The sequence below is a fragment of the Danio rerio genome, chromosome 8 (assembly GCF_049306965.1).
Source record: "Danio rerio strain Tuebingen ecotype United States chromosome 8, GRCz12tu, whole genome shotgun sequence".
In the NCBI taxonomy this organism is placed as follows: domain Eukaryota; kingdom Metazoa; phylum Chordata; class Actinopteri; order Cypriniformes; family Danionidae; genus Danio; species Danio rerio.
In genome coordinates, this window is record NC_133183.1 from 25,474,420 (window position 1) to 25,487,903 (window position 13,484).

Below are 13,484 nucleotides of genomic sequence, written 5' to 3' on the forward strand. Positions count from 1 at the left end.
AAAGTGAGTTCAAACAAGACAGTTCAACAACAAACAAAAGTAAAAGCAGTAGAAAAAGGCACTTGTTCAACTGCCAGCTCTCTTTGGTGTGTTTGTGTTTCACATTGGAACCGTCAATCTTTAACCTCATACATTTTTGGCACCAGTTTTTAGATTAACAAACAGAGTCATCGAAATGGTGTAATTACTTCTGTAACAAAATAAACAGGCATTGCAGGACAGTGGCAAGTCTGAGAGAAGGGGGACTGCTATCTTTTAATGCTATTAGCAATGCTCTGGAGTTCATGCTTTGCCATCAAATCACATTTAAGAACAGCATTGTCTCAGTCTATAGAGGAGCGGGAGGTAAAAACGCCATTCAACGACATGCAAAATCATGTCAAATTAAAATCAAAATTTTGTTATTTAAAGTTTAAAAGGGTTTGGCCAATTGTTGATGCTTTGGCATTAAAAGCTAGTGTTTAAAATAGCTAACAAAATGGCTTTTACTTGCTTTCTTTTTAATAGGTTTATTATTCAGCAGAACAATTTAATTGCTAAGTTAAATAGAGTTTGAGAATGTTAAATGTTTTGGCCTGATTCAGCATTTGAGTTGCAAAAACGTGAACATTTTACATTTACATTTTTACCAGTTTAAACAGGATTTAAAAGTCTAAGACTTTTTTTTGCCTGCACTGCACATAATAATAATAATAATAATAATAATAATAATAATAACAATAATAATAATAATAAGTATTATTATTATTATAAAAAATAAAAGTATTTTCGGAAAATAAATATATTTTGTGTGGTCAGTGTTTCTTTCTTTCTTTCTTTTTTTTTTTTTGCTTTTTGGCTCTTTACATTTACTAATCTAGAGACAATTTGCTAGTTTACTTATCCATGAACTTCCACGAATGTGTTCGTTTTCATGGATGTTGTGTTAGATTGTGACTGACCAATGGAAATATGGCTTGAATCAGTAAATTCACATGTTAGATTCCATCTCAGTAATATAATAAGCACCTTAAATGTAGTTTTCCACCTGTTCCTCTTCTGAAACCATAGATGGCAATTCACCCCATGGCACAACGAAATACTGCAACTGTACGTACCTCACATTTGTTGAACAAAATAAATGATATCCAGCAGAAAAGGAAAAAACTGAAACGGTATAAAGCTGATTGTCTGTTTCCATTTGTAGTGCAGTTTCTATTATAAGACCCTTTTAATCTCAAGTGAATTTTTCCCCTTAATTCAATTTCACACCTCGAATTTCAGCAGTTTGATTCTCAGATATAAAAGAAACTGACAGATTCAGTACAAGACTGTATGAGATGAGGTTGAAGTTTCTTATCACAAGCAACATTTTTGGATGAACCAGCTGAAGAAGGAAAATGTGTATCAATTTCCCAGCTATTGCACTCTGAGAATATGGCTTACATTTGATGGGGACAACAGAAAACTGGCGACTGGTGATGAACCTGATTGTTTCCTAGCCTCCATCGGACAATAAAACGAACCTCTCCAGTCATCTAGTTTGGCTTCTGCTGTATCTCTTGCATTATTTTAAAGCTATATAGCGGGCCTCCATCTCCAACACAAACATCATTTAATGTTATGAAGCCGATAGAAACGGCCTCAAAATAGCATGACATTTCTGTGTCCCCCAGAAATCCTCCACCATGAAACATCATAGGATTTATCCATTGTATTTGAAAGATGGCAGGACGTCAGTCCTTTCCTTACTCAGTGGGATCTGAGGCGAGTTGGGTCCAGCCTAAGAGATGTTTTGGTTTCTCTCACATTCGGGAGAGCAAAGGGGTGATGGTGTTCCTCTAAGAAGGCTGTTTGGACCCTTACAATATCGTGGTTGAAGATCAGTGACCTCCTCCACTTCGATTCTCTCCGTAGACCCAGTCCAGTGTGATGAATGTCAAGCTCATGGTCATAAAGATGAAGCCCAGAGCAGTAAAGCAGGCCGCCTGAAACACAAGAAGAACAAGATGACGACATCTGGAAGAATTTAGCTCTAAGTGACATCCACATTTAGCTGCAGTCTGTACAGGTACAAAATTATTCAACCCCTCAGAAACGGAAACAAATTTATAAGTTTGGGGGGGAGATTTAGTGGAGAGATGTTCAGACTGACAAATAACTTTATATTTTTAACACTTTATTTTTGCCTTGATGTTTAATGTCTCTTGATTAAATACACTATAAACAGCTGCTACGCTAATTATTTTCTTTGCTACCTATTTCCACTTTGGGATACTCATCCTAAGGCTCTAGAGAATGTGACCCGTTAAGAGATGATGGCAACTAAGGAGGATTTCTAGAGGTATCCATAACCGTATCCTGAGCAGATGCTGTGGCGGTCATGGAGGACTGGAGAGCATGAGACCGATCCCTGAAAGACCCCAGTGACTAATAAGTCTACACATGGATCCCGTGGGCCAGCCTGAAGACCCACGGTGACCTACTAACATCAAGATTCTCCACAATGGACGTAGGCGTTCTCCAGCGCCAAGACTGCAGCTCTATACAAGAAGTTTGGCCAGAGGAGAAATGGCCGTGCCCTTCAACTTAGCCTGGTTTCTCTCAAGGTTTTTTTCATTCACTTTCCTTAATTGAAGTTTTGCTCCTTGCCTCTTGAGGAGATGTGCATCAACGGATTTGCTCTTCAGTGTTTAGACTTTCAGCAGTGAAAAGCCACACTGAACTGAACTAAACAGAACTTCAACTCTAAAAACTGGACTGACACCGTTTCAATTTACTAGAGTTTATTTGTTAAGTGCTTTGACACAATCTACATTGTAAAAGTGCAATAGAAATAAAGATGAATAGAATTGAACTGACAATGACGTCAAAAACGTTTTGATGATTCATTTAAATGTTAATTTGATGTCATTTTGACATCAAGGTAGTTTACATACATTGTAGGGACAAAATCCAGTGTAAATTTGTAATTAAAGCTTTCAGATGAGTAACGCCTTTCTTATATTATAATGTTTTTGTTTTTATTTTGATGGTCAAAAGTGCATCGACGCGTGGAGGTCAAATGGATGTCAAGGTTTAGACATCAAATCAATTTACATTTTTGGTGTTTCTTATGTGGTTTTGACATCAAGGTGCTTGCTTGGAAGAGATGATTTGATAGTTTGTTTTTGTTTAGTTTGGTTTGGTTTACTTTTTTTTTTTTTAACGAAATGTATGTCTTTAAAATCACTCAAATATAAACAATTTTCTCCAAGAGTTTCACAGTGGCCGAATGACTTGTGGATCAAGGGGGTTGATTCATTTTAAATACAGCTGTATGTAGCGATTATATTGTGATTGTTTTTAACCATGTATCGATGCAGGAAGCAGAAAAAGCTTGAGACTCACCAGAATTTTTGGTCTTGAGTTCATTGGTTCTTGCTCAGGGGAAACGATACGGATGTAAAAAAGACCGGGTAGGATGAAGATCAAGCTCGGAGCAGAGGTCGCACCTTTGAAACAAAAAAAGTCACATTTGCAAAATTAGGGAAAAAAAAGGTCACTGTCTACTGTTAGTTATGTAGCAATTCATGAAGCACTGTTTACACAGAAGTCACTTTCCAACCAATTACTTTCTGTTGGTCCACATGACCAATCTAAACCTGTTGTGAAATCTGCATTGAAAATCTATCAGCCCTGTGCAAAATTCCTGATCGACTTTTACATTTTAGCCATGAAAACTTGCCAGCAGAAAGTGTGAAAAAAAACTTTACATATTATGTCATCTTCTATTAATATAACATTGACAGAAGCCCCATTATTCAGAATGTAGATGTATAATTGTATAATTGAAGGCATCGTTAAAATATTTGCATAGTGAATTAAGAATGTTGTTGTTTTTCCTAGCATACAGTTGACCATTTAGGCCACCAATGACTTTGATTACAGTTTAGGTTATTTACTTACCAATGATGCCGAAAATATCTCGAATGTTGGGCACAAAAATGACGAGCAGATTGACAACGAAAAGGAGACACAAGGCAATAGAGATGTGACGTGCCCAATGGAAAGGCTTTTCAGGGAACAGAAGCTGAAGAAGGGCTCTGCGAATCTGACAAAAAAATATATAAAAAATAAATCAAAATAATTTTTTTTGTTCTGCATTTGTGTGTTGGTATATAATCTTATCTATAAGTTATTTGTTGTTAAGTTTTTTTTCTATTTAATCTTAAACAGGTCCTGTACAGCACTTAATACATATTTACTGTATCTCACAACAATAATACATACTGTTATACTTAACACAAAAGAAAAAATATCTAATTATTTTTATGCATCAAGTGTATACACCCTGGTTTTTTAATGTGTTGTGTTTTTAGCTTTCATAAATGTACTGTTTAAAAAAGATTAGTATTTTTCATTTAGTTAATTGTATGGAAAACTTGTTAGAAAAAATATTGTGCAGATTAAAAACCAAGTCATGGTTAGTGGACATCAAACTCCATGTTAGTTTGTCAAACTTTTTATGTGACTAGATCTGAGTATTCTAATATTAACTACTTTTTACTTTTTTAAAGTGTGTATTTAATCTAGTGAAATAAGTCACTTTCCAAACCCCTTTCATTAGCTGGCGTTGAATTACCGCCATGTTCACTTTGTGTATTTTAAAGGTATAGTTCACCCAAAAATGTAAATTCTCCAATCATTTACTCACCCTACACTTGCTCAAAAACAATTAGACTGTCTTTCTAATGTTGAACACAAAAGAAAGCATTTAGAAAAATTATGCTTTGGTTGGATTAGTGAACTTATTCCTACTGTTGATGGGTGCCGACAAGCAGCATTCTTAAATTATCTTTTGTGTTCAACAAAAGAAATAAACTCATACAGGTTTAAAATACAGTGGCCAAGAGAGCTTAATGTGTTGCAAATAAAGAAAGCACTAGCAGTTACAAAAAAACACCAACAAATTAAGAAAAGACCTTAATAAAGAAAAGAATGGAACACAGCGGAAATATTTCAGGGGAACCCAAAAATATGACGGACGCTGCTGTTGCTCAGTGAAGTTGTAAGTGATCTTTGAAAGTTGAGTTTTTTGTTTGCTTATTTTAATATACCGATTCTTATGTCTTCAGTATTTATTCGCCTAAGTAACTATAACCTAAATAGCCAGGTCCATCACGTTTTAATGTCAGTTGTTTGCATTAGGAGAAAATGCAGCAAGTTTTATTAGGCTGTACTCACACTAGGTACAGTTGCCTCGAACCGGGCCAAAGCACGCTTGTCCCCCCTCCCGTCTCCCCCGACGGCCCGCACTCACACCACAATCGGGCCTCGGCATGCTTATGCCATCGCTGCTGTGCTGTTCAGTGAGAAGTGCTCTCACTCAGCAGTACAGTGAAGATTCCTCTAGTTATATCGTTTCAGTCGTTTGATATGCAGTGACATGCAGTCAAATATTTCGCCAAACAGTCCTTAGGGATGTGGTGACACACAGTCAGATATTTCGACGAACAGATTCGCCACTTTTGGTGCTCATAAACAATCATAAAGCTCTTGTGCTGCAGGAATGAGGAGGTTTGCTGAAGGTGCGCAGCTGTCGTGCAGTGAGGGGTTTGCGTATTTAATAAACTACGGCAGTTTGCGTTCACTGAATAGTAAGAATACTTAATAAATCCATATGAAACAGTCCCTTAAAAGTCACGTCTCACTTTCAGTTTCGGGCTTTGGCGCGTTTTGCGCTCACACTACAAGCATACCACGCCAAAGCCCAAGTGAACCGCGCTCAGGCCCACCTATTATAACCAGGCCAGGGCCGGCAAAGTGAACCGTGCTTGAGCCCGATTCAGCGCACTCACACTTCTCAAACGATCCGGGAAACGGGCCTGGGCCTGGGCACGGTACGGATGGTATAGTGTGAGTAGGCCCTTAATTTGTTTCCGTTGGGAGAAAATCCAGCGCATTTTTTAAAAATGTCTTTGCATAGTGAGGATTTGCAGCTTGTATGCTGTCAAACAGATGAAGATCTTTTCGCAGTTTGCTGGTATTTTTTGTAATTGCACGTGTTTTCTTAAATTGGAGCACATTAACCTCTCTTGGCCACCCTATTAAAACCACAAAAGTGAGAATAAATGAGGATAAAATATCTTCTTATGTTTAGCACTCCTTTCATTTTTGACAGTATATTAAAATTAGTATATTCTAATTTTATTTTTAGAAATATAAATCAGTAAAACATAAATCAATGCACAATGAGCTTCAATATAGAGGTTCATTACCGGGAAGAGCACAACAGGAACAGTCAGAGTCACGGCCACCAGAACAGCCACTCGCACACACAGGATCAGCGTATCTAGAGGATCCACCTTACTGTAGGTGTGGAGAAGTTCTGCTTCTGTGTTTACTGAGAGAGATTAACATTCAGATTAACCACTGCTTCCGTGCTATTTTTAAAGCAGACACTAGAAAACAGATACAAGTTCTGTTATATAAGCTAAACCACAAAGTGAAAGGACAGTCTCTGTGGTGGTACTGTATTGTATCAAAAATTTGGGATAATTTATGTTCATGCTGCATTTGAGATAATCTATTTAAAAGCAAATAAAACTGGCTTACAATAAAAGGTGAGGTAGCCAAAGATGGCAGTGAGCAGATACATGACAAACATCCCAAGGATGGAGACGTTGGCGATGGCCTGCATGCGTCTCTTTGTGGGACTAGAAGTGGCAAAACAACAATCATAAAAGAGATTTAGGGCTCAGGTTTCCCTTTTTGACAAAATATACTTCTCAATGACCTGTTTGTGTATTTAAACGACTTCAAATAATAGATAGCATACAGCTTTCATGTTACATTTTAGCCTAGCATTTAAATGTTTGGGGTCAGTAAGTTTTCTTTTTATGCATAAAAAAGTTTATTTTCCTAACCTAAAAAGATAAGTTATCTCAATTAAATTTTTAAAGTTTATTATCATTCATTCATTCATTCATTCATTCATTCATTCATTTTTCCTTCAGCTTACTTCCTGGCAACCCAGTTCTGGGAAACATCCAAGCACACTCATCCAGACACATACACTAAGGTCAATTTAATTTATTCGATTCACCTATAGTGCATATCTTTGAACTGTGGAGGAAACTGGAGCACCCAGAGGAAACCCACATGGACACGGGGAGAACATGCAAACTCCACACAGTAATGGCAACTTAAGTTTATTAACTGGACTTAATTTTTTAATTGCATTGCCCCAAATTATTTTCCCAACTTAATATATTTAAGTTATCTGAACTTAATTTTAACAATTTTTTTTCAAGTTAATAGTTCCAACTCAATTTTTCAAATTATTTATTGCAATTTTTTTCCTAGTTAAATTTAGTTTCAAGCTATAACTAATAAATAAAATGTATATCTCAATGTAATGTGTTATCTTTTTACCCTAATAAGCCTTTAGCAATTTAATTTGTCTGAAACATTTGTTGGTTACCATTTATTTTAAGGTGTCTTTGTTACAATGTAACTATTAATTTAACTACTATGTAATATTAAATGATTACATGTAGTTACTACAATGTAAAAAGTGATTCGTTTCTTTACTTCAAGCAGATTAATCCCTTTCTAAATTGGATCTTTTAAGTTGATATAATTTTATAGTCATGCACATAGGTCAAACCTAATAATATTAAGGCAACAGGTTCGATCACTTTTTTAGGTAAAGTCAACTAATTGCTTAAGCAACAGGTTTACTGACTGTTTTAAATAAAGACAACAAACTGCTCTATACAGTGAGCACTTCAAAGTCTCATGGTCACCAAGGCTGCATTTATTTAATCAAAAACATTAAAAAAAAAAAGATTTTAAGCTTTAAAGTGCCCCTATCATGTGTTTTTGAAAATTACCTTTAATGCAGTGTGTAACACAGCTCTAGTAAATGAAAACATACAGCCCATGGTAAAAATATGAAAATGCACCTTGTTTAAAAATATTGATTTAAAAAAAAAGAAGATTTGACTTAGAGTCATTTAAATGATTCATTGTTTGTCCGGATCTTTTGCCTGTTCGTATCGACATGAAACAATGCCAAATATGAGGTATCAGATCCGGTAAAATGTGAACGCACCTTTCCCTTTAAATGTTAGCAGTGTGTAGGCATATGTGGGACTGATCATGACTGAAGATGAATGAATATTAATGAGTAAACATTCTGGTATTTAATGCAATAATCTACCCTGCAACGGGGGATTCCTTGGCCGTTCAGATCAGAAAAGACTAATGATGTGTGGGACTTTGTCAGAGCTTGACAAGAACTTTATCAGTACACTGTTCATGAACCAGTTTCTTCCTCCATTTCACAAGTATAAATGCAATTTAAAGGGGTTTCTCCTTGTTTTCTCTAGCTTGTAACTCTTTATATTCTCAAATCTCATCTAAAGCGACGTTGAAAATGCGACGTGGGCCGCTTTCTTTACGAATTTAAATGTGTTTTTGAGCTCGCGATCCTCTGCTATTTATCGTTGCTATGGCCACCGTGAGCTGTTCCAACACGTGCGGCAGTCAAGTTTCAAAATATTTCAGCTTTTGCCGCTGTGTAGAATAATACTGTATGTGTATCATTCTTTTTACTTATGGTTTTAACCGCATTGCTTCAATGCACTCATGCATTGGGCTCACACATATACTCTGAAGGGGTTCAGGAACAAATGAAATGCTAAACAAATTGTATGGGAGTCGTTGGATTAATTAGGTAAACAGAAATGCATATTTTCCCAGTGATGGGTTGCAGCTGTAAGGGCATCTACTGCGTAAAGCATGTGCTGGATAAGTTGGTGGTTCATTCCGCTGTGGCGACCCCAGATTAATAAAAAGACTAAGCTGAAAAGAAAATGAATGAAATACATATTATTAGATGAATAATGAAAGTGTTTTTTGATCCTGCGTGCATATCAGCCTATTGTTGTTATTGATAATAATTCTTGCATATATATGTGTGTGTGTGTATATATATGCAAGAATTATTATATAATATATAATATTATTATATATAATATATATTATATATATATATATATATATATATATATATATATATATATATATGTATATATATATATATATATATATATATATATATATATATATATGTATATATATATATATATATATATATATATATATATATATATGTATATATATATATATATGTATATATATATATATATATATATATATATATATATATATATATATATATATATATATTTATATACTGTAAAACACTGTATTGCAAATATTTTACATTTCTTCAGCTCAAATTTGTAAGATCTTTTTTAAACTGCTTAATATTTATTTGTGGAAAATGTGATCGTTTTTTCTTCAGAACTCTTTGATGAACAGACGATTCAAAAGAAAACCTTCTGACCCCAAAATTGTATTTTTAATTCTACTGCATATCAAAAGGCATAAAGAACAAAATTATGAGAAAATATTTTCACAGAGAGCAAAAGTGTTTTGTCAGCATACTTGCGTAGCTCAGTGTAGATCGGCAGAACCTCAGGGTGGCAAACAAAAGCAAAGGCCAGAATGGGAACGGTGTAGGCAGTCTGAAAAACAACCAGAATGACTGAACCAACACAAGGCCACGACTGATCTCATGCAATTTCACAGTTATGTCACCCTACTGAAACTGCTAGTTGCTTGGTAACGATTTCCATCTACGTCCTGAGCATTTCCTGTCTGTCGACAGCTACAATGACAATTGCTTGGGGTTCAAGTCATAAAGGGCTATAAATGAGCTTCCTGAATAGATTTTTGTGTAATGACAGTTCCTGACCTGCTGGTTGATGGTGAAGAATTTGGCTTCACATTCACCCTCAATGATAGATATGTTTGAAACAACTGTGTGGTTGGAAAAATCTTCAAAAGGACAGGGGATGTTGAACTTCTTATAGATGACCTGGAAAACACAACTGTTACTTAAATAGAGTTGAAAAGCCAGCATGACTGAACATGAAACAGGTCAAAGGGTGTATGAGAGAAAAATCCATGTTTTAAACTATAAGACCACACAAAAGCCACAGCATTAAATACTTTTAATAACACTTACTGAGATCAAGAAGAATACCATACATGTCAGAGAGAAGCCACTGGTGTAGCCCAGGTACCCTGCAACAGACATTTGATGAACATTATATTATGTTTTCTACAGAGCAAAGACAGCATGTAGATGTCTAAATATTGCAAAACTTATCTGGATAGTGTAATTAAATTGTGCAATAGAGATAATGATCTGCTCTTTAAGTTGTCCAATTTCCAAGCTATTTTGTTCCCTAGGTTCTCATATATTTGATTCTGCCAATGTTGTGAATTGCTTTAGTCTAAAAGAGATTAATTTTTATTATAATAACTCAAAAGCAAAACCCCTGGAACACATATTTACATTTTTATATCTTATGGCAATTTTTTCAATCACAAACAGAAATTCGTAAATAATTACGCATCCTTTGCTCATCTTAACTCCCTAAAATGTATATGTATATATGTATAATAATAATAATTATAATTATTTAATAATTAATAATACACATAAATTATGTATTTAAAGAAGATCCTCGATTTTAGTTGCTTTCCTGATGGTTATTTGTTTAAGTGGCATTGTAATTTCATTCATTTGTTTGATTTTGTTTGGTTAATTTTGTAATTTTAGTATAATTATTATTATTTTATTACTATTAGTACTATTATTATTATTATTATTATTATTATTATTATTATTTACCGTTTCTCCCAATGGTATGTTATGTGTGATCCTTTGGACTTTGTTCTGATGTTCTTGTATTGTCAGTTCAAGTAATAAAAAAATCTGCTCTTTAAGACTACAATCTGGCAAACGTTTAGTGAAACATTTAATTTGAAAAATTATTTGTCACACCTACAAGAAATCTGTAGACTTTTTTTAACAGATCCTTTTCACATTCCTGAGTTTCTCAGCAGTGGAAGTCACCATATTTGGGTAATTTAGGATATTTTGGATATTTGGATATTTTGACAGCAGTAAATAGGAGATCCCCACAATTTAATAGTTTTTTACATTTCAGTTTGTTCAAATAATAAAAGAATAACTCAATGATAATTTTCACAATTAAAAAAAAAGGAAAAGACTGATAATTACAGCCCCAGAAGTGAAAACAATTAAGTTGTCCCTGAAAAAGCTTATAAATTGTGTTGTTTCAACTCGATTTAAATAAATAGTTTAAACAAACAGCAAAAGTCATTTTTTTGAGAGTACACACATTTTTTAGGACTGAGTTTTGTTGTCAAGTATGAATATATATGTCTAGTGACAGCTGCATGAATCTTGCTTTTAATAATGTGTATGTTTTAAAGCATTCTTGAGTTGCTCAAGTTAAGTTCATGAGTTGAGTTCATGAGTAAAGTCAAAGGAATTTAAATACATTCCATTCATTCCAAATGGGATAATGCTGGCTATTCACAGATTAAACGATGCTTTAATTATGAGAAAATGATATGCTGAAAAGCCTACTTACATCAATATTGATAAAATATGTGCTTCCCATAAAAGCTTTTTTAATTAATTAAAAAGATGATTGATAAATAAAAGAACAACATAGTAAAAATATGGAGTTATGTTTTATAAAACAAAACTTCTGAACACATCTAAACACACCCCTAAAACAAAATAAAAATTATACAAATTTTGAATATATTATGAGTGTTATAGTGTGTGAGCAAAGCAAGCAAACTTGTCTTTTACAAGTGAGAGGAAAACATTATGAACATTGTCAATTAGACATGCAATCAGAAAAGATGAGATGAGATTGAGTGAGTGAGCTTGCCAAACCACTTGTAGAAACATCCTTCTCTCAAAACAAACAACCCCCCCCCCCCTAACTTTCAGTTAATTTGTCTGAGCTCAAACAGTTGTTTTGTATAATTAGCACTTGTGTGTACTATAGCCTCTTCTTGTTAAATCACTGAATGCCTCCCAAATTCCAAGTCCCTTTGGACCAAAGCATCTGCTAAATAACTAAATGTAAATGTGTAAATGAGACGAGTGTGACTTCACAACAAACACTGAACAAAACTTACCAAGCTGTCTCATCAGAGCAAGTGGCAAGATGATGGAAATGGACACAATGATGATCAGATAGTTGCCATTTAGGAACCACTCACTGAAAGCCAGAGAAAGAGAGAGAGAGAGAAAGAGTAGGGTGAAGGAGCAGCCAACTCACATTCCTCTAGGAACATAACAAATGTTTTTGAACAACAGTTGGAGGATCTGAACTGCTCCGAGGTTGGACTTCTTCAGCTGTTACCTTGCATGACCCAAACATTTTATCCAATTCTTGGCTAGATTAAATTAGACTCATTAGGAAAACTCGGGGAAAAGCATGATTGTTTTTCTCACCCACTGCTGTGCTGAAGGCCAAGAAAAGCCTGTATGACCAGAGGTAATTCATATTTCACAATGAAGAGGTAGCTAGACATAGCTGAAAAACAACAAAAGAGAGGTTATTATATTCAATAATCATACTGACATACAGTTTATAACAGCTCATTTGCTTATGCTATATCACGTTAGACTACAATATGCAATGCATCATGAATAAATAAACAAAGATCTATACGACCCTAAGGTCACTCTTGTCAGTCTGGTTTTAAATTTAGAGTCGAACGGAGTACAATTATAATACAAATCCCATGGCAGGACAATAAAACTTTCATTACACAGTCTGCAAGAGAACGTTATGTAACATAGTGCTGCTAAAATACTGTGTACACATATAGCATTGCTCACGAGGCTCAGCAGACTGCTACTAAATCACATCACTGTTTCATAAAGGAACATTCCACTTTTGAATAAAAAGCCCCCCAGTTTACAAGTCCCCTGAAGTTAAACTGCTGACTTTAACCATTTTTAAATTCTTTTATTTGATCTCCATGTTTGGTGGGAGCACTTTTAGCTTAGCTTAGCATAAATCACTAAATTGGATTCGACCATTAGCATCTCGCTCAAACAGTTTTGATATTTTTTTGTTTAAAGCTTGACTGTTATGTGGTTGCGCTGTATATAACACTGACGGAAAATTAAAAGTTGCTATGTTCTAGGTTGATATGGCAGGAAACTGTACTTTTATTTTGCTGTAATAATCAAGGAACTTTACTGCAGTACCATAGCTGCAGCAGACGCTATTACATTACTCAGAAAAGTTGCCTAGTTTTCGAGCTGGGGACTATTTTCAGGTGCTGCAAATAAACATTGCACCTACAATCTTACTAACATAGCAAATTGTAGACAGATGTTATGTCAATCTAAGGGCGAATATTAGATTATAATCGGAATACCTTGACCCATTACTGTATTTAAAGATAGAGAAGGACTATGTTTCACAATGTCAAAGAACTGTTTAAGACCATGAGGAATTTAATTTTAGACTTACATAGGGCTAAATGCTAAAGATTGTTTAATGGCTCATCAGGAAAAAAATATTCTAATTTGTTATATCTTA

General features: G+C 34.6%; 1 protein-coding gene across 1 annotated transcript in view; it reads right to left on the reverse strand.

The window, feature by feature from the left end:
- Window positions 1–816: 816 nt before the first annotated feature.
- The window catches only part of slc38a5b (solute carrier family 38 member 5b), a 31,727-nt gene continuing 19,059 nt past the window's right edge, over window positions 817–13,484 (reverse strand). The window contains exons 7-16 of the mRNA NM_001002648.1: window positions 12,383–12,464; window positions 12,064–12,146; window positions 10,061–10,119; window positions 9,788–9,910; window positions 9,478–9,557; window positions 6,577–6,677; window positions 6,240–6,364; window positions 3,928–4,072; window positions 3,370–3,473; window positions 817–1,967 (exon numbers count right to left, since the gene is read on the reverse strand). Coding sequence (NP_001002648.1) covers window positions 1,863–1,967; window positions 3,370–3,473; window positions 3,928–4,072; window positions 6,240–6,364; window positions 6,577–6,677; window positions 9,478–9,557; window positions 9,788–9,910; window positions 10,061–10,119; window positions 12,064–12,146; window positions 12,383–12,464 — 1,007 coding nt within the window. The 3' untranslated portion in view covers window positions 817–1,862. The remainder of the gene's footprint in view (window positions 1,968–3,369; window positions 3,474–3,927; window positions 4,073–6,239; window positions 6,365–6,576; window positions 6,678–9,477; window positions 9,558–9,787; window positions 9,911–10,060; window positions 10,120–12,063; window positions 12,147–12,382; window positions 12,465–13,484) is intronic.